This window comes from Seriola aureovittata, chromosome 8 (genome assembly GCF_021018895.1).
Source record: "Seriola aureovittata isolate HTS-2021-v1 ecotype China chromosome 8, ASM2101889v1, whole genome shotgun sequence".
In the NCBI taxonomy this organism is placed as follows: Eukaryota; Metazoa; Chordata; class Actinopteri; order Carangiformes; family Carangidae; genus Seriola; species Seriola aureovittata.
Window position 1 is genome coordinate 17,496,234 of NC_079371.1, and position 26,755 is coordinate 17,522,988.

General features: G+C 41.6%; 1 protein-coding gene across 2 annotated transcripts in view; it reads right to left on the minus strand.

Annotated features, from left to right (window-relative positions):
- gabrb2a (gamma-aminobutyric acid type A receptor subunit beta2a) overlaps window positions 1-25,215 on the minus strand; it is a 31,424-nt gene extending 6,209 nt beyond the window's left edge. For both annotated transcript variants that reach the window (XM_056382963.1, XM_056382962.1), the window contains exons 1-6: window positions 25,055-25,215; window positions 24,832-24,932; window positions 24,337-24,404; window positions 13,154-13,374; window positions 4,574-4,656; window positions 229-366 (exon numbers count right to left, since the gene is read on the minus strand). In XM_056382963.1, the coding sequence (XP_056238938.1) occupies window positions 229-366; window positions 4,574-4,656; window positions 13,154-13,374; window positions 24,337-24,404; window positions 24,832-24,932; window positions 25,055-25,128 (685 nt within the window). In that variant the 5' untranslated portion in view covers window positions 25,129-25,215. The remainder of the gene's footprint in view (window positions 1-228; window positions 367-4,573; window positions 4,657-13,153; window positions 13,375-24,336; window positions 24,405-24,831; window positions 24,933-25,054) is intronic.
- Window positions 25,216-26,755: the final 1,540 nt, after the last annotated feature.

The window sequence follows — 26,755 nt, forward strand, 5'->3', positions numbered from 1 at the left end:
ACACTAGGGAACTTGCCATATCCGTCTCTCAATACTGACATCTTTTTGTGTGTATGTATTTTAATGTTAAAAATAAAAGTAGGTTATATGGAATATTTTTCATTTACAGTAAATGTCCCTTTTCCTAATAAAACTGTTTGTAGCTCAACATAGCAAGCCGGTGTACACGAACACCTGATACTACAAAGTCAGAGGACCAACAACAAGGTTGACTGTGACGTTGTTTACCCGTAGAGAAGACCACGTTCTTGGAGATGAGTTTGTAGTCGACAATAGAGAACTGTGGCAGCTCTATTCTGTCAACCCCGGACACAGCGCCGTCTCCTCCTCGCCAGTAAAACTCGATATCATCTGTGGTGTAGCCATCTGCAGTGGAGAAATCAAAAGCAGGGACACTTAGAGAAACATTATCATCATCCATTAACTGTCTGTAACACATCATAAGGTCGTGCAGCACTGTTAAATGTCAATGTCAGTGGTTTTGTGCATTTTGGCACATTCACTTAAAATACTGCACCATTTTTAAAGAATTCTCCAGCCCAAAACATTACTGCTATGTTGAATTATATTATTTATATATATAAGATTATGATATATATATATACATATTTTTGAAAGGTTTGTCGTTTGATTTGTCTTGTTAAATAGCATTTCAGGCCTCTGAACATTACTCAAATAAAGCAATATGAGAAGAATATCACATTTGTCTTGTGGTGATTGAAGAGAAAAATAATTATCGAACCGTTGAATAAGTTTTGCTGTTGCTACATAGCAACATGCTCACATCAACAGCTGTTTACTGACCAGTTTTCTCATTGCATTTATAAGAGGTTGTAGTAGGTCCTCTGAGCAGCTCTACTTCCTCAGGGCAGACTGGGCGCTACAGTAACATGCTATCAGACAGTGACGAGACAGTCCGGCCAGACCTGAGGCTAGCTGGTTAGCATGCTAACTTAAGTAGAAAAGAAGTGATAGAAATAGAAGCAAAACAAGAATCAACACTGGTGTTGCTTTCTGCCGCGGGAGACAGCTCTTCACGAGTAAAAAAAAAAAAAAATGAAGTTTGATGCTGAACTCACAACGTTTCCTCTGGACAGGTAAGTGCACAGCTGTTTATGCTAATGTTAGCTATGCAGCAATTGCAGAATTTACAAATAGCTAATTAAAAGGTCACAAGCCGGAAAGGTTGGCAGTCACTGTTGAAAAGCATAGGTCTACACACATTTTAAGATTGATTTTCCGTCTTCCGGGTAGCCTTTGTTTTCCATTTACTTCACTATAAGCTGTATTGGTAATAACACTAAACATTTATTTTTGTCAGTGTTAAATTATAAAGTGCTGGTAACGCAGCAGCAAGTAGGTCATTTCAAAACGCTTTCTTGTTGGTGTGTTCAAGTGTTTGCTGGAAGCTCTGGAAATATCAGTTTCTTCGCTGTCAGCCATAAAGCAGCGGGTTTTAACGCAAGAAACTAATCTCTCAAAGTGATCTTCCAACAACATAGCTCGTAAATACAAAGTTGTTCAAGGATCTTTCAAATGTTTAAAAGATATTTGTCTCTCTACTGCATCACCAATGTAAACATTCAATGTAAACAAGTGAAAAAAAAAAAAAAAAAGCTACATGTTCATTATGACGGATTACCATGTCAAGCAAGATCATAACCATCAGCCTGTAACCATGGCTTTAAGGTGAGATATTGAGTTAAAATATTTGTATTTTTGTGTTTGTGAACTAGGATCCCTTAAAGCAGCATTAAAATTTCAAATTGAGAATGGTATGTCACTTCAAAGTTAAAAGCTTCTCTGTGGCTTTTCATGGCGAGGCAGAATATCAATTTCTATAGTGCACGAGAAAAAAAGAAAGAACTATAATGAATGGAAAAGACTCATAGATGATGTTAATGATAAATAAATGATGCAGCTGCAACTCTCTATCTTCAAAACCAGGGCATTTTTCCATTCTGAAGCATGTTTATATTGAAACAAACACGTGCTACTTTAAAGCCACATAACTGTGAGCAACTGAGATTTGGAGCATGATGCATTTGGTGCACATGGATGGAAACTATTGCAGTTGCAGTCAGGGGACTCCAGTGTTGCAGACTGTCTGTCTCTGACATGAACAGTGTCGCAAGCAAACAGGGAGCAGCCATCTCCCTGCGCTGAGCTCTACTTTGTCTGCCTCACACTCAAAATAGAGGCAGTGACCTATTCAGATGCGATGAATAATTAAACTCCAAGGCTTTGATTTTTTAAAAATTAACACATAATTCTTTGTTGCTGTGGCGCTGACATTCAAGGTGAAGTTAGTCACGGTGCTCATGTTGGGTTGTTACTGGTTGGACAGGCAGCTAACTTCACCCACAGGCCTTTTTCACAGCAGACATTTTGACTTAGCACAGTGGGAAAAGCACAGATGTTACTAATAATATAAACACTGGCTTCATTCTTCATGAACCTGCATGGACAATACCAGGACCCTGAAACCGAGGACTGAACAGCCATCGTTCATTTTACTATTAACACCTGTGCTTTTCCTCCTCTGACATGTCACTGTGTCTGCTGTCTCATCAGTGACATTTAAGGTTGGAGTTATTATTTATTCACAACAAATCCCATGGAAAGAACAATGTCTTAAACTGTCTCTGAATGATCGCCAACTTATCTTGTCTGTGGCACTCAGCTCCATGCCCATATGTTCCTACTTAAGATGCAAATCTTTAAAAGCAGGTCACATATAAAGTTTTTATTATAAAAAAAAAGGCTAAATACTGTCGACAACAATGGAGCTCTATCACACAGACAATTAAGGTAGACATCCTCCCCAGGCTATACTTAACTAACTAAACTAATTCATTGCTGGTGCAGCTCTTTTCATGGAATTTGTTAGACATAAGAAAAGCATAGATTGTCGCCAGCCTTATTCTTTAATTGTTGCATTTCTGAATGCATCACACCCCTGGTGCAGCTGTGGGGCATAAGGTGGTTGATGCTGAATTTGTACACCCATAGATGCAGTTAGCTCTCCCTCCAGGTCTGCATTTTCATCATCCTCGCCTTGTGCAACCCTACATCACCCCAATTAAGGCAGAGTCCACCATGCTGCTGTTCTGATGTGCAGCTCAGTTCAGTTCTGATCAACCATGAGGGGCTGGGATCAGGAAGGTGGTTAGGAGTTTGGGAAAGGGAGATTTTAACATAAAGAGCATCATAAGGGTCTTTACATAACTGGTCAGTCACTTTTGGCTCCATTAGTTCTGAACCATTGTTTCTATATGTTATATGTATATGTAATATATCAGAACGATGTCAATGTATTACATCACTGCACCTTGCATCTTGGGCTGTCATGTGAGTCCCACAAGAATGATGATAAGAGACAGACAATGCACCATAAGCTCTACGATAAGCACACATACGTGGGTGTGTATTTGCATGTGTATGTGTGCAATAGATCTTTAGTATTGGAGGGTTAGAAATCAATTATTGCTCAGTGCAGCCCGGCATATGAGGCCAGTGGCCCGAGCCACAGTAGTGAGCTGCTGATGTATCAGGGGATCTGGGGTTTTAAGACTTGTGTCTGTTAAAAATGCATCAAGTTTATCAAGGGAAGTGAGAGTTCTCTGGGCTCATTAGTCTGAATAAAATAGCATGCTCTGGCATGAAGCGATTCCAACGTTAAAACCGTTGCCAGTTAATCCATATGAGAGCAGATACTGCCTGGTGATCAAAACTGGAGCTGTGCGTGTATGTGTGTGAGACTGTGTGTATGTGTGTGAGACTGTGTGTATGTGTGTGTGCGTTTTGTGTTGGGCTGCCTGAGTGAGGAGGAGAAAAAAAGGATAGTATGAGTGATGGTGAGAGAGATAAAAAGGCTGGGAGAAAAAAAGAAGAGGATGAGACTGTGCAAAGAAAGGAGATGAGAAACGAAAAGAGAGGAGCAGCGAGAGGCAGTTCTGACCCGCACTGTTTTTGTGCTGCTTAACGCTGCTGGCAATAGTGTGATCAAACCCGGAAAGACTGAGCCCTACACCACATCCCAGCCCCATAATCCTTTTCTCTGGGGACCCAGATAAAACACGCAGAGGACCTCGTCTTTCTCTCTCATGTTGCCTCACGCTCCCTCCCTCCCTTGACTCGAGAACGCCAGATCATGTACAATTACAAACTCCATGTGAAATGAGCTCTTTGTACCGTACAAACATGGAGGCACTTTCGGGAGAAAGCGGCACATAACATCCACAATCAGCACACCCCTGAAACACTGGACCTAATCAGGCTCCTCCACGCCTTGGGAAGCCACTGCAGTTGGAGTTGAATTAATTAGGCTGGATGTTATCAGTCAGTGAGCCATTAGTGATGTTCCTCTTCTTGATGCGTATCTCTTGATGTCTCATCAGCCTTTCTCAGCATTTAACATGCAGCCTTATCAACCTTCCTTCTACCTTGCCGCCACTGGACCAGCAGACTGTTTTCAAACCAGACTTCACAGCTGCATGTGTACGTAGGATCTGTTTAATTCTATGTCTATGTGTGGGCGTGAGAGCTGGTTGTCAGGGACAACGGTACTTACAGCTTTCGATCTCCAGGGTGCAGTTTTGCTCATCTAGAGGGTAGCGACGCAGGTCCATCATGCAGGCTGCAGTGGTGGTGATCCTAGACACAGAGTGGGATGGAAAATATAGGATTCATCATCAAAGAGGCAGCCGAGGCCGCCACGAACAGCACAGTTCATTTCATTTGACCTTCACAACAGAGTAGGAAATACACGTCAAAGCAGGATGATGGCAAGCCTTTATAAAGCACCTGACATGATACCAAACCTCTGAAAACAACAGGTTTCAACAGAAAAACCTAATCAATTAAAAAAGATTGGCATTATTTTTCTGAGTAGATGTTTGCTCTAATTTTGACAAACCTAAGTTGAAAAAAGAAAGTAAATAAAATGATCGGCCAGTAGCTTTGCTCAGTCTGCCCTTTCAATGTTTTAAGGATCTCAAAAGAAACCTCCTGCTGATCCCTGCTTTTCCTTAACATTTCCCCTCTCATGTTATAACCCCTGTCTACTGTACCCTCCACTGGGTCCCAGCTCCTGGCACTGGCCTACAAAAGTGCAAAAAATCTTCCCTCTTCACTTAAGGCTACAATTCAGCCTTGGAGCCCAGTTTATTGTAGGTTCAATGCACTTTTTTTTTTTTACCCATTCACCATTTTATCTTCATCTTTTATTTGGAGCTTTTGTAAGTTTTAATGTTTGTCTAAATGTTGCTTTTATTGTGCGCACAGGATGCCAGTAAAAAAGACTGAACTGCTCTCATTGGACCAAGCCGTATAAATAATGGTTGAATTAATTAATTAATTTACATAGCAGCTGGTTTACCAAGTGAAACATTTTTTTCTCCATCAGATCAAGGGATTCTCTAAGACCCGAACTGTTACATGACATTTTCATTAGCTTTTGAGCTTGTAGCATTTTATACGTCTTTAACACTTCAGCCAAGTTTCCGGTCCATACTACAGACTGATTCTGAGCAGGTTTTGAATATGTAGTAACTTCAAATGCAAATAGAAAATGCATTTGCTAATTAGAGAAATCAAAAATAAAGAGCTCCCATGAGATTTCAGAAAACAAAAAATAAATATTTGAAAAAATATTTTGCCTTTTATTGTGAAGTTGTGCTGCATCATTTCCTGTTAGTGAGAAATGGTAAAGTATATTTATTACTTGTAAACTAATTTCCAAAACGGCATACTATTCAAATGAGTAAACAACTATTATTATATGGAACTGGGACAATGTATTGTTTTTAATTTTCATCCATAAGTAGATAAAACAAGAACAGAGTTCAACTTCTGGTCAAACCTGTAATAAAGAGTGGCTGAGTTTGAGCCAGTCGCGTCCGACAGGTTCACTCAGAGCAACGCACTTCCTGTTACACACACGACAAGTTGGCCAGAGCTGAGACGGGCTGGCACCCGGCCGTGCCAAACCCCTGAGGCTGTCTGAGAGAGACTGGACACACAATTTAACCACAGGGACTAAATTTAGCCTCCTCGACTTGTAAGACAAACCCACACACACTCACACACACACTGATTGATATAAAACATGAAAGCATCATGCGACCATTAACAATAATAGCAGCCTGTGGGAAAATTTCTAGTATAGGTTGAAGTACTTGTCGTGACCTTGGGTTTCCCTTGTCATCGCTGGTTACTATCAAGTCATCAGTTTATTGCTTTAGTGGTCCGTCCATTCATACACAACAATGAAAATGGTCCGTGAGCACTCGAACCTCAAACAACCACTAAAAGCCATTAGTAGTGAGAAGTTTAAAGAATTGTTTCTTATTACGGTAGTCTGTGTTATTCTGTCTTAAAATGACATATACTGCAATTGTGTATTCATCTCATCCATATGATCCTTGAAGTCATTAATGTCTATTCCTTCTAGCCCGAAAGCCAAACTGTTCCCTTCACAATCCAACTTCTTTTCTAGAATTGAGTATCTTCTTACTTGCAGCATTGATAAATAAAGTAAATACTTAACAAGCACTGATATTTTCATAAATTAGTCCTGTTAATTGAAATTCAACATAACGCACAATGACCTAATACAACCAGAAATATTGAAGGGATAGTTGCCACGATATTTAAAAAATATGAAAAAAAAAATTAAAAGATCAAGATATTTTTACATTTTACATGGGAGGTGCTGTGCTTGTGTCAGTCCAAAGATTAATTTTGCACTGTAGACTACACATTGAAGAAACGATTCAAAACGCTTCTACACTTAGCAAATAAGACTAAACTGTTCATTGAGCAGTAAAAACTAAATCACAATATCGTTCCTCTCTTCACTTGAACTACAAACTTATCTTGAAGAGTGCTTTGTCTTTAATAATTAAGAGCAAAAGTTTATTTGAAATCCTTCTACATAAGACTTGCAGCTCCCCTGGGCCCAGCCTAGCAAGTTTGGGATTTCATTTTTCGAGATGTAGAGACGCACAGTCTTTCTCTCACACTCTCAGGCTCTCTACCTCTCTCTCTGCCTCCTTTTTCTTGCTCTCTGGGCTCTTATGTAAGAGCCAGTTAGCAGGGCCATGGTGCACTGGGGATTAACACAGGAGTCTTATTTCTGTCCTAGTTTACCCCTTTTATGGCCCCAACTTACTGGGATGTTGTGCTCGCCAGCAAGTCACTCATCACTCACCATCATCACCACCACTAAATCATCACGGTGGCGGAGGAAGCACAGGGGAAAAGCGGAAATGAGGCCAAAATGGCAGGGGTAAAAATAACAGCCTATTTATAGCCCACCTACATCGTCAGCAGAAGTCTCGAAGCTTTTTTGTCTGAGACTCTACATCACTGATCAAGAGCTCCTTCTGCATCCGCTGGCCTATAGCTAGCATGTCCGATACCCACGCTAACAATTAATAAACAGCTTATAACGAGCAAGGAGGAGAGACGGTTGAGGATTTCTCTGCAGGATTCCCTCCCTGTCTTCGCCTTTCCTCCTCCTCCTCCTCCTCCTCCTCCTCATCGTCATTCTCGCTGCAGCGAGAGTCTGCTGTGGACCTCTGCAGCAGCGGCAGCAGCAGCAGCAGCAGCAGCAGCAGCAGTAGCAGCAGTAGTGATCATGTAGCACAAGCTTGTTTGCTCTTCATCAACATCAGGGCCAGTCCCTCTCTCATCCCAACCTGCCGGAGGAGAGGCCACGCTCTAGCAGATCACGCAGATTCAAACACGCTACATTTGCTCTGCGTCGGAGCTAATAGGACATGGAGTTCTAAAAAAGGCTGTTTTGTTTTGTTTTTTTTTCTCTCCTGTGCATGTTCTCTCACAGTTCAGCCTGGGCTCTGTGTGTGTGTGTGTGTGTGTGTGTGTGTGTGTGTGTGTGTGGACCCCCCCTAAGGCAGCCTGTGCACCTTTATTCCAAATGACCTTGTTTACGGACATAACACAACCACCACGAATTCCCAGACAGAATCTCATTTCGAGGGAGCGTCACAGCAGAGACCGAATGCAGAGAGAGATTTTTGAAAGCAGGTTACAAACCTGTGCAGCCTTTAATTAAACTGACAAATTATTACATCGACATCGTAATGAAGTTAGAAGTTAAATTAAGATGGAGAAGCTCCCTCCATTTTGGATAGGGAGCCCATGTTGAGCTGAGGAAACATGGCATGCAGGATTGTCTCTCCCTGTTCAGGCACTGTTGCCAAATTTGAAAATAAAATGTCTGCAGTGGCTCAACAAGGAGGCTCCTATGTGTGCCAAAGCGTGCCAAATCAAAGGGGATGCTTCTTAATTTCAAAATCACAGGCACATCTAAACACATGTAACATACAAAGCATTCTGCCTGATCAGTAGTTTGAGAGAGAAATGTATAAGTTTGGAGGCGATGCTAAGCCCGTATTGATGGTATTGACAGAAAAAAGGGCTTATTTAAATCCCTCTCTTCCTCCACTCAGCAGCTTTCTCCTCCTGGCCATGCGATGTCATCTATTGAGCTGCAGAGTGGAACACTCCTCGCCCTGACAAAAGAGGACGTCAGTCTCCATAGCACAAGGATATGTCCTCTCACAAAAGGAGTTACAATATTCAAAGAGAGAGAGAGAGAGAGGGGAGGGGAGGGGAGAGGGAAGTAGAGTGAGGGGAGGGAGGAGGGAGAATCCTAATAATTTCTCCATTTTGAATGAAGTCTGACCTTCATGTCTCTTTCTTTCTTTCTGGCTCTTCCTCTTTTCTCAATCCCACTCTGTGAATTTTGAGCGACACGCATCAGGAGTCATGCACTGAATGTCTTTGGTTTTTCCTCTCTTCCTGCATAAAATGAAAAGCTAAGTGGAGTTTTTTCCATGTGTGTGTGTGTGTGTGTGTGTGTGTGTGTCTTTTCTCACAGCCTGGGCGGTATCTGTGTTATTGGCTGAGCCTTTTCAGGGGCTGGGTAATTAGATCAGACTGCCTCTCCCCGAGAGTCAAACCGAGCTCTAAAGTGACAGTTGGGAGCACTGTTGTAATTTTCTGCTCCTCCTGATAATTGAAGACCAGGATTTGGCAGGATCGGGATGCACTAAATATCCAGGGAATAAGGAGTAAACAACACCCTCACCCTTCCTCCTCCGCATGCACCCCAAAAATAACGCTCACCCACTTGCAAACACCCACCCACAGACACAGATCCTACACACACACACACACACACACACACATAGAGAGAGAAAGAGACACAAACATCTAATGCCTCCTGCAAACTAAACAACGCTCTAATCTATCAGTGTTCCCCTGGTATGGTGTTAGCTAATTTCAGTTAGTTCAGCACAAATCCACGTTCACCTTTGAGGCCAATAATATGTTTACTTTTACCGCTTATTATGCAAGGATTTAGCGGGACAACAACATATCTTATAGCGTGACATATTTACTAGTATTTGAGGTTTAGAAGAAGGCAAACAAACAATGGAGAATTAATTTTGAACTTGTGTTATCATGTAATTTAAAAAAATCGAACACAAACTGATTGTACGTTGTTAAAAAACTGTTTGATTGGGGCGTCGCATGGCACAGTGGGTTACGCAGGCGCCCCATATATAGAGGCCACAGTCCTCGCTGCAGCTGGCTGACTCCCTCTTCGGACGGCCCTTTCCTGCGTGTCATTCCCCCTCTCTATGCCTCCCCATTTCCTGTCTCTCTACTGTCCTGTCCATTAAAGGCACAAAAAGCCCAAAAAATAACTTAAAAAACTGTTTGATTGATGGGTTTTGGGGTGCACGGGGTGTTCATATTGTGTCATGTTGGAACAAGAATATAGGAATAATTGTACTCCGCGTTTGGTTTGGGATTAAAAGTGTACTCCAGATTTAGTTCTGCACTGGCATAAAATTAAAGGGACTCAAAACAGAGACATTTAAAACAGAATGATCATAATTTACGCAGCACAGATTGATATATCCTGATTTTTAGTCTCTATGGATCAAGCTTTAAAAATGGTGGATCCTACATTTCCCATGATGCAACTGGATAGCATCTTTTCACTACACCCACCCTCCCTGTAAAATCCCAGATTTTCAAAGCGCAGGCTCCCAGTTGGTAACAGAGTTTCTAATTTAAAAAAAATTGGAGTCTCTAAGGTAAAGCCGAAATAACCCTGATGATGTCACTATGATGTCAGAATGACATCATCAGGGTTGTTTTGGAGATGAAGACATTATACAGCTGAAAACTGCTGTATAATGAGGAATAAACTGACGCTGACATAAAACCAGTGTAGTGCCCCTTTAATGATTTTTGCACTCGGCCCCTGACAAACTAATTTAATAAGATAAATAAAATATCAATGTTTGAAACTGATAAATTTGAATGCTAAAGCTCTAAAGAGAGCACATAATTTTTTAACCTTAATTAGGAGCATACACAAGTGTGTATGGTGACAATTGTAACATACAATTCTAACGAAATGCTTTTAATTTTAAAATGAGTACTGTACTTAACTTTGATGTATTTCCTCTTCACTTGAATTCTTCCATTCTATGCCACTTTATACATCACTACATTTCAGAGGGACCTTACTTTACAGCTTAAATTACACAACAATATGCAAAGTATTTAAATTCAGCTCCACGTCAAGCAACATTAACATTCTGTTTACATATAGATACATCAGTAATAACCGTTGAATAATATATAATAATATAACTTTGATAGAGGTGATTCTGCATCATAATGAGTTCTTTTGTAGTTTTACTTATTTTGATTCCAGTACAATTTCTTGTAACAGTATTTTTGCTTGACTAAAAGATCTAAATACAACTTCCACCATTGCTGATCTTTACACTGATGATAATGACTAATATGAACTCATAGCCCAGCAGATGATGACACAGTCATGCACTCAGGATGGGACGCTGACAGGACATGTGTGTGTTCACATACATCCTGTTTTCCCATTGAGGACTCTGTGTCTCCTCTCAGTTAGCCATCTCCTTCACATCCACTAAAGCCCTGCTGCTGCAACCAGCCGGCCCGTCTCTACAGGTATGTGTCAGTGTGCTCAGAGCGCACAGGCATCTGGCCGGGCTGACTCTGACAGCAGCTTGTGTCTGGACTTGCTAGCATCAAATAAAACCTGGACCAAACCCACGGACCAAATAATGGAGAAGCCGGGAGGCAGCGGCACTGACAAGGACAACGTATGTGAGGTAACAACCACATCTCTCTGCTGCACGCACACCCGCCAATTTTTACAACAACCCTCTCCTAGCCTCCATTGCTTTTTGGCTGTAACACAAAAATATGTGTTGGGCTTATATAATTGAGTCAGAGCGTTATAAATTACATTTCTCGAGTGTTGAAACAAAATGTAGCGATGAATAATCTGGTGCAGTGCAGATACTTAAATTTTTTAAGCACTCTTTGCGCAAGAAGGGCATCTCAGTGTCGAGAGAGAATGACTGAATGCTGCAACATCTTGAATTAGCAACAATAATCTCATCTTTTAAATGCAGACACTAATCTGAGATCATTAGCGCACACACACACACAGACACACACATGCAGAGGAGGCGACAGATCAGAGGAGGCAGCAGCACAGTGATGGACGGGCTGTGTTAGCCTGTGCAGTCAAATACGCCGCATCAGTACAAATACAGATTCAGTGTTTGTATTGAACTGCTACATTATTGATTATGAGTTATCAATTATGGATGACAGCCTCCTCAGAGGCATCACAGTCCAACACCACAAAGAGATGTCTTGTAGATGGGCTGAACCATCCTGCAGAATCAGACTCAGTTCGGCTGTTTGTACCAACCTGCTTCATTATTGATCACAGCCAATCAATTATTGACACTGATGATCATCAGGGGATTTGAAAGGCTTAAATATGAAGGCATATACCTCCTATACACAGCTGTTCAAGGATAATTGCACTTTGTGACAGCTAAGGTCTTATTTTTGTGATCTTCTATTCACCATAGTAACTTCTGAGCTCTGGGAACATGGCGGAAAAGAAGAAACCATCCTGGATTGTGACTATTTACACTCAGAGGTTTCATGTTTTTAAGAGCTGTGACCAAACACTGATGGTATCTTCACAGATTATTTCATTTCAGTAGTTTGTATAATTCTAATAGTCTTGTAGACATAGGCTCTGAATGGAGAGCTTGTTAACCAGTGAGTCAGCCACACCGACGTCTTCCAGCATCCAATACTAGCTTGACGCCTTGGTGCAAGAGGAGTAGTGGACAACAAGCAGCCCCGACCCCCGACGTCAGCCTTCTCTGATTGGTTAGAGAGGTGAGACTTGCTCATAATCTCTAGAAGGGAATATCTCTTCTCTGCTGCCAAGCTGCTTTGACACCACCTCGCCACATTAAGATATGTTTCACAGCATATTTCCACTCAAATATTAGAAAAGGTCACATTAAGACTTTATTTATATCTTGCATTGCACTGTAACTGCATTGTAATTATATTATCTGGTTTAATCTGTTTAGCACTTCCCTTTCATCTCTTATTTGGTTTTCATCTTTTTAAATCCTGTTTTTATGTGCTCCTCTATATTGCCTTGTGTTTCTCTTACATCTTGTCTTAATGCCTTTCTTTCTAAAAAGCTCAGATATATCTTGCAAACCTTTTGGTGTTGAACACCATGCTGGAAAGCCCTGATCTAAACTACTTTATTTTTAGATGCACCCCCTGTCTCTAATTGCCCCCTATTGCTCAGGAAAGACCACAGTCTCTTAACTGTGGTCAGTGTTTCCAAGCAACACTTAGCTTAATAATTTTACTTCTCACCTTCATTTTTTTTCTTGGCTAACCTGGAGATGTGTTTCATGCTCATCTGACTGCACTTGTTTCTTGCCCCATTGGGATTTTTTCACCAATGTTTCTTTGTTCACAGATCTCAGCTGCTGCTTGGTGAACCAAGGTAGCAGCTAAGATGTCAAAAAAACATAATTGTCCCTTAGTTGAAGGACATTGTGTCATGAGCAGAAAAGCAACAATAGTTTTAATTCAAAATTCAATAAAAATAAAAAAAAGCCTAAGTCAGATACAATGCAGCAGATCCAATCACATTACTCCATTATGCATCATGATCAATTAATTAATTATGACACGATAGCAAGGGCACATGTAAAAGGCTTACCTGAGTCCATAAAGCACCGTGCCGTCAGGGTGGAGACGGATCATCCTGTTCTTGACCGTGACACCGTGAACGAAGGACTTCTTGTCGTTGAGGAAGTAGGTGTCGGGGACCCACAGCTGGTCTGCCACTCTGTTATCCAGAGTCAGGTTGTAGGCGATCTCAGAGTAGGACAGACGCTTGTCCCGCCATGCTTGCTGGAAGTACATAGTCAAGGTGTAGTCCTGGAGGAAAGAGAGGGAGAGTCCGTTTAGTCAAGCTAGCACAGGACTTCAAGCTCTCACTAAGAATCAATAATGCTGGTGCTAATTATGCTTTAAAATCATAAATCAGACACTTTCTAACAAAAATCTACTGACTAAATCTTTCAGGTGGAACGGTAAGTATAGGAATATGTTGAATTTCCCCTATCATCTGAGCTGGGAAATGTATCAAGCTCCAACAGCATGTCATTCCACACTAACATCTGAACATGACTCCAAAGATGTGTCACAGCACGCTGTATGGACTCTGCATAGTGAGAAGGTCAGCCAAAAGGTCGCCGGTGGTCTGAAAGGCCATGGCCTGGACTAGGGGCCATGATGGCCAGGGTTGGGGGGTTAATATTCAACTATCCTCACTTAATTTTAAGACCATAACCAGGGGGGGAACTTTCTCAGCTGGCTGACTATTGTCTCAAGCTAAAAATATCTGTCTCCACTCGAACGAGTGAAGCCACTTTCTGCTTCACAGAGACAATACTGCCTCTAATGCAAAGAGCCAGTGGATCTCTGCAGCTGTGTCTCCTTGTGTTTTGCTTGGTTTTGCTTCTAATTCTGCCTAATAAACAAGCACAAGTAAAGAGATGTAGGAGAGTTTTCCACATTTAACCTCAGTGAAAATAAAATGCATTTATACTGTACAGTTTGTTTTTACACACAAGCTGTAAACTCTACCACCTCCCCTCTCTCTCTCTCTCTCTCTCTCTCTCCCTCTCTCTCTCTCTCTCTCTCTCTCGCTGTCTTTTCTCTGCTTCTCACTCTTAAAAAAAGACTTACACCCACACAGCCACAGCACTGCAGTTAGATCTGCTCTGTTACAGTGTATTGCAGTGCAATCGATGAGTGGGAAAACAAATTAAAAAATACAGTCCGTGAAACGAGGCCCTTGAGTTTTTACTCCAAGCAGCCATCATCATTACTTATCACAGTGCTTTTACGTTTCCAAGCCTTTTTTTTTTTTTTCTTTGCTATCATCACACATTGGTGTGACACTGCTTAGCAATTGCCACTCTCACTCTTTAACTCTTATCATTCATTGCATGCAGTGTGCACGACCAAAACACTGTAAAAAGGGCATCTAAAAATACATGAGCTGCTGCCATGTTGATTTTTTCAGGAGTGAAAAGTCAAGCGAGGACGGCCGCATCCTTATCCTGTTTTACAAGAGTTCCCACTGAACCCTCCTCTCACACTCGCTCCCTCTCTGTCTCATTATCAGCCTGTCGATCGGATATCTCTATCACCTTTGGGATCGTTAGCTGCTGCCTGCAGGCTCGGTGTACATCACCCACTGAGGCAGCATCTCCTGCAATACGTCCCTGTCTTTAGCACCATCCTTCGCCATATTGATGAAGGAACACAGAGGCACAAGGAGCTAGAACAGACAGAGAGGAAGATACTGAAACGCTCTCTCTGGCTAACTGAGAGAACTGAAGGAAATGATATTAACTAGAGCCCTGTGGTAACAATCTGAGCAACATTAACGTTTTGAAGCTGAATTTATTCATCAATCTGGTGTAACAGACTTTCAGCAACAGTCTTTCTGTATTTTCCTTTTTGCTCAACACTGTTTTTGATACAACTGGAGTGAAACACCCTTTGACATTTTGGCGGATTCGGTAACAAGGGAGCGTGGGTGTGTCTGGTGTGTCACACACACACACATCTTGGATTTTTGATGTTTGCATTCACAGCTCTTAATGTGTGTATTACATTAACAGGGTAGAATAGAATTTAGGGCTGCAAGTGATGATTATATTATATTATCGAATAACATATTGATTATTTTTAGATTATAACATCTCAGAAAACTGGGAAATGCTCATTATAGTTACCAAGACTCATCAACATTGTTTGTTTTGTCCAACCAAGAATTGAAAACACAAATTCAGATTTTTTTTCTGTTTGAGAAATGACCTATATAAATGATTCATTATCAGAATAATGTGGTGATTAATTACCTTTCTATTGATAAATCAATTTACTGACTAATGATTTCAGGCTGTGTCCAATATCACCTCACTCAGTACTCCAAATATTATAAAGTCTCAACACTCAATAATTTAGACTGCAGTGAAATGAGATTTTAGATCATTATGAATCATTGTCTTTGGTGTCGTGTCACACAACTGCAGCAAATCATTTTTGCATCTATAAAATTCAGCGCATCGTATTCTAGGATTATTGGCAGAACGTTGTGTTCAGGCCATGGACACTACTTTTTTTTGGACACTATATCATGATGATATTTCACTCGAAGAATTTGGATGCTAATACAATAAAGTGGAGATTCATAGCAGACATTTTGACTTGTCAAAGAGGAAACGCGTAGGTGTCAGTAATAACTTTAATGCACCTGTAAGTCCTGACAGTGTGACACTGAGGCAGCATGAACAAAACCAGGACCCTGAAACTGAAGCAGCCGAATGGAATTGTACCATCATTCATTTTAATATTTACACCTGTGGTTTCTGCACTGTGACATGTAAAAATGTCTTCTGTGAAAAAAGGCCTGCTGAACACTAAACATTTTAAAATGTGTCTTTTTTTTTTTTTAACGTGAACTCTGCTTGAACATCAAGGCGCCTGCTCTCGTTCCTGTGTGTGCATGTTCGTGTGTGCGGTGGCTCGCTGCGTACGTTTGGGGGTTTAAAAGTATAGAGATGCATAGGGAACACCTGGGCCTGCACGCTGCCTCCTGGCTGTGCTGTAAAATGGCAGCGTAATTACGGCCTCACAGATGGTGCTGTTTACCTTTGCTCGGACATCACTTGAGCTTAGAGAGGGACGCCAAATACGGCCGCCTCCTCCCATATCCCTCAGTACAGTCAAAGTTATTGCTCAAAGAAAACCAAATCTGCAACGTAGATGACTGTACTGCAAGGGAGCACATTTTATGGTGTGACAGGGAAAAGCTGTTCTGCAAAAAATATTAGGCGGGAGAATGTTGTTTTCATACAAGCGAAGCAAATCCTTCACCTGCACTTTTTAAATATGTTTTCAATTATAAATAAAAATCTGCAAGTATAATATGCATGTAACAAATTAAGCAAATTTTTTTCAATATGGTGCAGCTCCGATACTAAACATCCAGCCAAAGTGTCTTTTAACACAGAATATTAAATCCTTATTAAAGGCACAATCCTGAAGTTAAGTGAGTTTTCTTAATTTAACTTTTTCTCTTCTGGACTAAAAATAATTTCTGAGTAATAATCAAGACATTTAATGTGTTATGTGCTAAGAGCTTAATCTCTTCCTCTACACACAAAAGATGGAGCAGGTAACGAGGATTTTGCAGCATGCAGTTTCCAAAAAAATAAATTAATTAAAAAATTAAAAAAGCTTCAGAAAACTGAGACACAGACCGTCCCGTGCCGGAGTGTCGGTCTCCAACACGACCTTCACTCTCCTTGTCAGCACCCTTCAGAAACTCCATTAACATCACACAGAGCAGTGAGCATCAGTGAGGGAGACATCTTGTGGAGAGCACCAACATTTAATAAAAGAAAAAAAAAAGAAAAAGAAGCATGACAGCACTGAATATATAAACGCGATGAAGCTACAAACAAGGCCCGGCTAACTTATAAAACATCAAGGCTGGTTGCACAGTGACAGTGTCTCACTACAGATCTGTTTCTGGGCTAACAAACCCCCATTAAGAATCTGACAGAGTGACAAGGAGTACATTTGTGTTTCCCTGAAAAATCTGACAGGCTACGGTTGTTACAAGACCTCCATTACAACTACATCAGCTGTCACAAGCGACATGGGAGGGAGCTGCCAATAGATGAGCTTAACACAATACATACTGCTCTGTTTGCAGATTCAGATTTGAAGAAACAGCTGACATTAATGCATTCACTCTTTTCTCCATAAAGAAACCATCTCGCCAGATGTATTTATGCGTGGTAGACTTTCATGATTGTGAAAAGCATGATGTTCCACCAAAAGAGTCATCTTCATTTTCATTTTCTGTACCTGATTAAAAAAAAAAAAAAAAAAGCAGAACGTACACGCTGTATCTTCTTCTTTTTAACCCTAATGTTGTGTTGGGGTCTTAGAGACCTGGACCCTGTTTAACAGCTCAAAAAACATACTTCATGAATTGTAAACATGATTTTGAACTGAAGACATGCACAGACTGAATTTACCTTTTACGCATCACTATTATTCATACGAGGTCTAATAGGGGTTTCAGGATCTCTGGGATTTAACTGACCCCAAACATGATTTAAGTCAGGATGTTGTACTGCACTTTGTTTGTGAACGACTGTTTGGCAATCAAAATTTATTTATAGTTTAAATCTTTTCATGCAAACAAGGCAAATCATATAAGACAATATGTTAATCTAATAACATTTTTCAACAGATCGTCAACAAATTCTATCAAAACATCTGCATATATGATCTTCATACTAATAAATAGATCTGAAAATGAAATATTTCCTTCTTCAGCATCATAACATTGCTTTTTTTTTATCATCAAATGTTGCAAAGGGAAGGGTTACTACTTCTATACTCTTCCTGATTTTGGGTTTTAATGAGGTCAAATGAGAATGAGAAAGTAACACCAATTTCAACCAAACATTTGAGTTAAAATAACATATTCTACCCGTGAACTGCTGCTATGTGTGCTTTTCTCTCCTCTCTGCAGCTTCACAGGAGCCGGCAGACGTCCACCATATTGCTAACACTTTGATCTGCTGTGTCCTGCTGCAGAGCGCTCCAGCAGAAGCAGGGAAGAAGCTGCTGATAATAATAACAACGTCTATGGTGCCACGAGGAGACAATTCGACATTTGGGCAATAACAAGCTCGTCTGCAGACATCGCAGCCTCTTGTCCCCTTGTTTCCCGTCTACAAGCTAGAGGAGACGCCACAGCACATCACAACTGGTCAAGCTGAATTTATTCATTTGTTGCGCTCTCTGTGTCCGTTTAAGTAAAGGCTTCAAATTAAATATTAGGGGGTCAAGGGGGAGGTTAGTGCATTCTGAATGAGTTGCTGTCCTTACACATCCTGAGGGAAGTGACAATATGGACGCTTTTATGACTCTCTTTCCAATGGGTCATTTTTCAGCTACTTGGCTTCAGTGGAGAAAGTGCCTGACAGAGTCATTAAGGGAGCCATCATCACATTAAAGGCCTTTAATGGATCTGGCTAACTTACTCCCTGTTTTAAGACACGCAGCTTTTTTGTTCCCCTTCCGGCGATAATGAAAGACTATCACTAACAATTTAAACTTGGCGTAACTCCACTCTTGCAGTTGGGACTCTGCAAGGGTAAGTGTTGGTAATTAAAGCAAATGACAAACCAGCCAAGTAAAAATAGGAACACTGTTTTAAATCTGATTGATTAATTTTGATTAGGTGCATTAGGAGAAATGCATTTCAGAACGCCACCGTTTATAAATGTATCAAGTAATCAGTTCATTTAACGAAATTATACATAAACCATTTAAACATATGACACTAACTGCCAAATGTTTAAGATATGAATACTTTTGGCACATTTTACCATTTACCATGATTAAAAACTTTTCTCTACCAGGTTTTACTTTCAGATGTAGTGTAATTATATTTCTAAAGCTCATATTGTGTCACTGACAGTGTTTTATCTACAAATGAGCCCAGTCTCCACTGACTAAACGTTAAGCAGAGAACGCAGTGTGCATGAAAGAAAGCTGCAGGATTAAGTGTTGTTCTTGTGCTGTAATTATGCTGCTGACCATATTAATCTGTTACTCTGTGTGTCCACTCAGCATAACTAATGACATTGTTCTGGACAACCTGCATTCTTGTCTTAAGCTTTTCGGAAAGCTCAGCGGAGCAAACAGAGCAGGCAGAATCAAAGCAGCAGCACTGGATGAACAAAGAGACAAAATATTTCTTGTATTTAAATGTTTTTTTTTAAAAAGTGTGAATATATCTGGGTATGAAAATGTGCATGCTGGTAGTTTTGCAGCAACTTCAGAAAAGCCACAGAAAAGAAGATCCTATGAGAGTTTAGATTAGAACTGAAACAGTTACTCCATTTATTGATCATTTGATCAACGGGATTGATCAGAAGCCAATTTTATGAGTGTTAAAGTAATTTATCATGAAAAAATGCCTGGATCCAGCTTCTCAAATGTGACGATTTGCTCTTTTTTCTGTTTTATGTCTTTGTAAAGAGAATATATTTATGTTTTATGTGGTTGTTAGGTGTCTCTGGTAAATTGTTCTGGGCATTTTTCAGTATAAATAATCAATAATTCAGATTACTGCTAGTTTTAGCCCTATTTAAGATACTATAATCATTAACATCTCCATGAACTCCCCAGTACCATCAGGGTTTGTTAAAAAGGCAAAATATCAACAAAATGCTAAAACAGAAGAAAATCTGAGATCTTCAAAGACAGAACAACCTTCACCTGGATGATAAATGTTAAAAACCTTGAAAAAGTCCCTGGAAAAAAGAGGCCTTATTTGCTTTTCCTTGACTTCCCTAGATCCACCAAAAAAAGGCTGCGTTGTCATGGCAACACTGAGTAAAAATAACACAAGCTTATTTTCCACAAGCTGAAAATAAAATGGAACAGGATCAGTTTGGACAAACAAGATCAAAATGGTTGCTAATTCACAGACACAAGAAGCTGGATCTCTCTCACATGGATGTACTGTAACGCTGAGGCCTGCGTCGCGTCCCCTCCGGTCATCGGCTCCCGTTATCTGACGGCCAGATCCCCTTACTCATGTGAAGAAACCAGTGCTTGTCAGGATAATGATTGTAATAAAGGGAACGCTCACGCCCCACTAATTCCTCCATCCCAGAAGCCACCACAGCTGGTTTGTTTAAATCTTTTAATTCACAGCCAGCTAATTAACATTCAGAGAACAGTATTATAGCACAGGCAGTGCCTCTTAACAACCACCAACCTCAGGTATTTTACATGTAATTAACGAGCAGGATGAAGAAAAGACGAGGAGCGAAAATACTCATTTACCTCCCTCCTCATTTCAGCCTCAGAGTGCATACTGTAGCCTCACTCAACGTATGGATGGCATGCAGAAGACGTTATTATGCAGCGCTGATGCTTTGCTGAGACAACAGACTCCACTTGTATTTAATCAGCTGCACTGGCTGTGTTTTTTATGCACCGTAACTGGGGTTCGGTTCCTGGATCTGTGATTTCAGCAAAAACAAACAGCATTATGCAAATGAAATTTCAGCTGCTAAGTGAGGAAGATGAGTGATGGAGCGGGTTGCCGGCACTGAACAGACAGATAGACAGGGATGAACACGGGAGGAAGGGGGAGGGAGCGGGCGGCACGGGGGGGTGGGGGGTGGGGGGGTCTCTCGTCCATGATATCATATCTGTGCCATATTTTCCACTAACCCCAGTGAGTCAGCAGAGCCCACCCAGCGAGGATGTGTGGTCACACCTCGGACTCGGAGGACACTTCCCTCTCAAAATAGCACATTTGTAATGTCATGCAGGCGAGGCTGCAACCACGGTGCTGACTGACCTGCACATTTTTATTGCCCAACAACATGGCTGACCTTTGAGCCTCTACAGGCCATCGTTGTGGATCACACAAGAATGCACAAAAAAAAAAAGAAAAAAGACTCCGCTGTGGCTCGTGCACATGTGAACCGACCTCTTACATGTGCATGTTACATAGAGAGAGAGAGAGAGCAACGTAACTACAAATGCCGTTACACACTCAAACACCATCATGCCCTTCATGTCAGCATAGAGGAAAAATGCCACAATGGCTTCAATCAGCCCCGACCAAAATGCAGAGTTCATTCTCCACCAGAGGCATTTTTATCTTTAATTAGAGGAGCGAGCAGCTGTCTACAACCCAAACCTGCTCACTGCTGTGATGGCAGGCCTGCACACAAACACTGATTTCAAATCCAGTCATACTCCTTCACTTCTAACAGCAAATTCCTCCATTTTCCTTCAGGTTTGTATTGTGTCGATGCCATAGTCAGTCGTTATTTGGAATCACGTTGGTGTCATCACAGAGAAAAAGGTTTAGATTTCTTTAGAATTAGTTCAGATGAAATAGAATTCACCTTAAATTTACAGTTTTTACCATTTTCATCTCCATTAAAACTCTGTAAGGTCAAAACTAGTCAACGTTTACCAATATACCCAATTGTATTAAAACAAACCCTGTTCAGTTTTGCCATCTTTAAAAGCACCTTTAGGTTTCCTGGATTCACTAAGTCTCACTGCTGAAACTGGCAAAAAATCATCAGTCACAGATTCTGAGTATTTTCTGATTTTCTTCTTCGTCTTCTAGATAGTAAATTGAATATCAAATGAGTAACACATCTTCGGGTTTTCTACTGTTAGTTGGACAAAACAGAAATGTCATTATGGGTTTTTCTCTCCTTTATGACAAGGCTCAAACCAAATGATTAATAGATCAATTGAGAAAATAATCTGCAGTTGCAGCCCTAGACTGGGGAGTAATAAAATTCGCTGCAGAGTCTTGTTTTTAACCCCTGAGACCTCAGTGAAGCACCAGTGGGCCAGCCATTAGAGGCTCATGCTATGCAGCCAGATATTGTTCAAACCAACTGATAGATTTAATGCGTCCTGGTTTAAGTTTTTCAAAGACAACAAATATTTCAGGCTGAGTTTTTAGGAAACTGTGTATAACATGATAGAGAATATCCATTGCAGTTGTGCAGATGCAGGAAAATTGAGCTTTTTGTCTGAAGATTTCACCCTCAAGATCTGGTGGTAACTCAGGTCTGCAGTAACTTTCCCTCAGCTTCCACTAGGATGTAGATATCATTAGAGGAGACGGTGAAACCGATCACAGTAACCTTCACCTCTCCCCCACCCTGTTCCTCACCAGTTTCATCCTCGCCTCTCGCCGTGTTGTTTTCCCTCTCAGCACTTTAATCTTAAAAGTGGCTGCCCCTGATGAGGAAGATCAAAGCAGCCCCGCACCGAGCACAGGTCACCAGCTCCATCCTCGTGTTCATGGAGCACGGTGATATTATTGATTTCTCTGAGATCAATCTCGTCAGCTGCTGTTATCCTCTATTGTACCAAAGAGAGCTGGACATGAAGAAGAAAGGAAGAGGAGGAGATTCCGACCTGTTATGTAAGTAGCAGGGAGGATTTTTCACAAGGTAACAACAATGTGTGGAACACAAGTCCACTGAGATCTTGGATGTTTCTCTTCTCTCTTTTTTTTTTTTTTTTTTCAACTTTTCGTCTAAATTTGTCCGTCGTGTCAGAGGGATGCCTGTGCAGATCTGGCAGGGGGAGCTTTTCCGAGAAATGAGCAAGATGAATGCTCTCTCATAGCCACGGGGAGTTGCATGACGTCAGTCGCCATTCACTGTTTGTGCACAGTTTTGTGTTTTGTTACACACACACACGGATGTATGAAGCAGTGTTTTTTTCCAGATGAATGCTTGCATAGATGCCTAGTTCTTAAGTAAGATAACCCTTTGGAGCAAGGCAGAGGTGGATTACATGGCTGCTGAGCCCAGAGTCACAGCCAGGGATCCAGTCAAAGTGGTGGGAGGGAAGGATGGAGGAGGGAGAGAGAGGAAGAAAGAGAGAAAAAAGAGGGGGGGGGGTGAAAGCAAGTGAGGGGTTTCTATTTCAAATCTCCCTGGACCCCCCAAGGCACTTCCGCTCTGTCTGCATCCTCCACCAAAATAAATCATTTCCATCAAAGGAGAAGCTCTGACCATTCAGTGCTTCTCCTCCTCATCCAAAAAAAACTCACATAAGCTGCTGTATTTATCTGATAAAAACTTATTCAGTGCTGTTTCAAATGACCACACACACTGATTTGACAGGCTGCCAAATCAAAATCGCACATGCAAAATTAACCAGACATCAACTTAAAAATGGCTCAATTAATAATAAAAAACACCTCTCCTTCCATTCCTACTGGCAAACTTGTTTTTCATGCTCTTATATAACATCTCTATTATGTTGCTCCTTGGAGAGGCTGCTTTGTAAATGATCTTTTCTCACACTCTGAATTCTCTGCAAAGAGTGTCCTTAATGTTGTTTTTTCCTGAATGCATCCCATGAGCAAAACACACGAGAAATAGAGAGTATTTAATGCAGTGTAGCTACAGCGAATGCACCACTGGGGTAGTTAAAACCGCCGTCAGTTACATGTCTGTCTGTCACACGGATCAATAGGTGGTGCTCTTGCATGGGCTGCTGAACTTTTCCCCCGTCCTCTCCAAGTCGCACATGACGTTCATCTTTGTGCACTAGAGATCGAGCCGTCTTTTTCTGTTGCAATGCTGTGTGACCAGACATTTATTATTAACAAATTGCTTACGTCATCTGACAAGTAGGGGGAAGATCATTTACGTAGACCGTGATGATGTGATTGGTCGCCGAATTAAAAGCCTTTAAATAAAGGGCGAAAAACACCAAACGATGCCAGTTCTGGAGGAGAAGATCGCATTGTTTTTATTATTTTGTAGGTAACTGCATGGAGAGGAGAGGAGGAGGGGGGTGCGTGTCAACAAAATTACACCACCGAGGCTTGACAACGTGAAGCAGTCACACACAAAGCACATACATACACACACGCTCGCGCGCGCGCGCGCCCGCAGCTCTCCGAGCGCACAGCCGGGGCTGTGCGTCCGAGTGCGCCAGTGAGTGTGTGTTTTGAATTCAAATGCAGCAACACACCAGAGCTGCAAATGCGGAGACTGAGAAGAGGATGGCGACTTGGGAACGGAAGCCCTCAATTATTGTCTTTTTCTCTTCCTTAGCCGAGTCCAATGTATTCACAAGATGCCTCAAACCTGGCTCAGGTTATCCCGGCTCTCTCTCACACACACTGCCCCCGTGATAAGTAGCCCACTTCTGCTGTATTCCTGCCGTGCCAGGCACAATTGGCAACATTAAGCGAGGTAATAATCATGAAGATGCACCTACCATATTGACTTCAGAGACCATGTCTATGCTGGCTATGTCTATATTCATCCCCACAGCCACCGGGGCACCTGTGAAGGAAAGGAGGCATTAATACAACACATATGAATTATTCTCTCATCATGTAAATTTAACAAATTCGTGACGCGCACACAGGTTCCTCTCTGCTCCCCTCCACCTACAGGAGACTTGTGCACCATCAGTCTGAGCAAAAAAAATCTTCATGTTTAACACGCAGATGAGCTTAAATGCTGCTAATTTCATATTTTTAGTGGAATGATCAAACATTGATGAACGGGATCGATCACGTTAAAAGCCTGTCTTATATCTCCTCATCAAATGAAATATGCTCATCATTCCTTAGCCTAATTGGAAAGGCCTATTTGGCTGTGAAGGGATGATTATGTAAATTAAAGCAGATTTTGCGATTCATTAAACATGTATTGCACGTCAGGAGGGCGTGAAAACATGACATTCCGTTTTCAATTTGCTCGTTACCTCCGAAATCTGGCCTCAACCGAATGTCGTATCCTTTCATCAGTCTGTCCACTGTCTCTTTTACCAAAGGCATATTGCTCGGATCTTTGATATCCTTGACGCTGGGGAGAAAAAGGTGGTGTAATGCAAAATAGCTTATTAATATCACACGCTAGGCACGCTTTAACATAGGCTACGTGACATGCAGGATACAATACAAAAAAATAATAATGCAAACGTTTACCTTTGAGCCCAGACAAAAGTCACTAGTAAGGAAAAAGTAAAAATCCAAAAGTGGTTTTTCCTGATCCTCCCCATCGCAACAGCTTTTGAGGTGGTTTCGGGATGCGAGTGAGGAGAGCGCACATCCAACTTACTCCACACAGTGCAGAGGAGCCAATGAGGGGCGCATGCGTGCAGCCAGCCCAAGATCAAAGAGTGGAGACTGATGATGGTGGATGAGCAGTTTCCATTGCAGAGAAAAATATTAAAGGGACAAGTGGATGTGCGTAATGAAGAAACAAGCGTTTATGCCAGAAGTGAAAAGAACAACAACTGTGTTAATTTTAGGCTCATTTTATTGTTATATGTTTGTTATATGGCAGATAAGTTTGTCTAAATGCTGACAAGGTCAAATAGCTGGATGCACTGTGGGGTTAAAATGCTCAGATTGCCAAGTTAAGAGCAAGTTTATATCTTGTGTTTTCACATTATCAGTCATGTTCAGTGGCTAAAAAGAGAACAACACTCCATCCATTTCAGGTAGACACTTTCTATGCAAACACCTGAGCCCAACAATCATGCACCGTCAATACAAAAATAGAAAATTAATGTCAGCAACACCCAGGGGTATTACATCCCACTATTCCCTGAAATGTTTCCAGAGGACCTGCAGTAGATCTGAAAATGCAAAAGGTAGCATCAGAGCGCCACAGCAGAAAGGTGGGATGGAAAACACAATCCCACAATTCATTTTCTCAGGTTTGAGTACATTTTTGAAGCCGCAAGGAGGGATGCAAGCCTCCTCTAAATTGCCTTTGATCTTGTTGTAGTGGGAGCTGTGCTTCTGTAGAGGGCAGGCTTCTGAAAGCATTGGTTCACTGTTGCATCACCACCAGTTACAGCCATCATAGATTATATCATCCACTTCTATTTGATGTGTTTCTTGGTGTGTGTGTGTGTGTGTGTGTGTGTGTGTGTGTGTGTGTGTGCATGTGCATGTGTGTGCGTGCATGCGTGAATGTGCGCGTGCGCGTGTGTGTGTGTGTGTGTGTGTATGGGTGTGTGTGTGTGTGTGTGCGTGTGTGTGTGTGTGTGCATGTGCGTGTGTGTGCGTGCATGCGTGAATGTGCGCGCGCGTGTGTGTGTGTGTGTGTGTGTGTGTCATGCATACTGTATGTGTGTGGTGTCTGTCTTGGTCCGGGGCCCGAGAAGTTGTTGTTGTGTGTGTGTGTGTGTATGGCGGGTTTAAAGTGATTGAGGCCTGTGAAGGGCAGCTCTTCAGCCACTGATCAGAACACAAGTGGGCAGTGGTCACAGCCTGTGAAATGAATAGATGTGCGGCAGGAGTATAAATGAGTTTCTGATTAATTTCTGTCAGATGAGAGCAGAGTGAATGCTGAGAGCTTGTTCAGAGAGGGAGAGAGGAGGGCGAGGTGAGGCTGGCTGGATGCTGAAGGTCTCTCTGGTTGCACGTGCCCTTTTCCAGGTCCTCTTAGTTTTCAAGATCCACGTCCCTGCAAGAGCAGAAGCAGAGCGCAAAATGTGAGAGGAGCATACCGAAACCTCTGTTTCCACAGTCAGAGTCGCTCTATCGCAGTATACTGCACAGCCCAAACTGTTACTGTGCTCCCTGTCCTCTCAGTGCCTTCTTCAAAAGTACCAAGCGAGGGACGTGGTGAAAATATGTAAAGGGAATAGATGTGATGCAGCTGTTCTCGTGCTC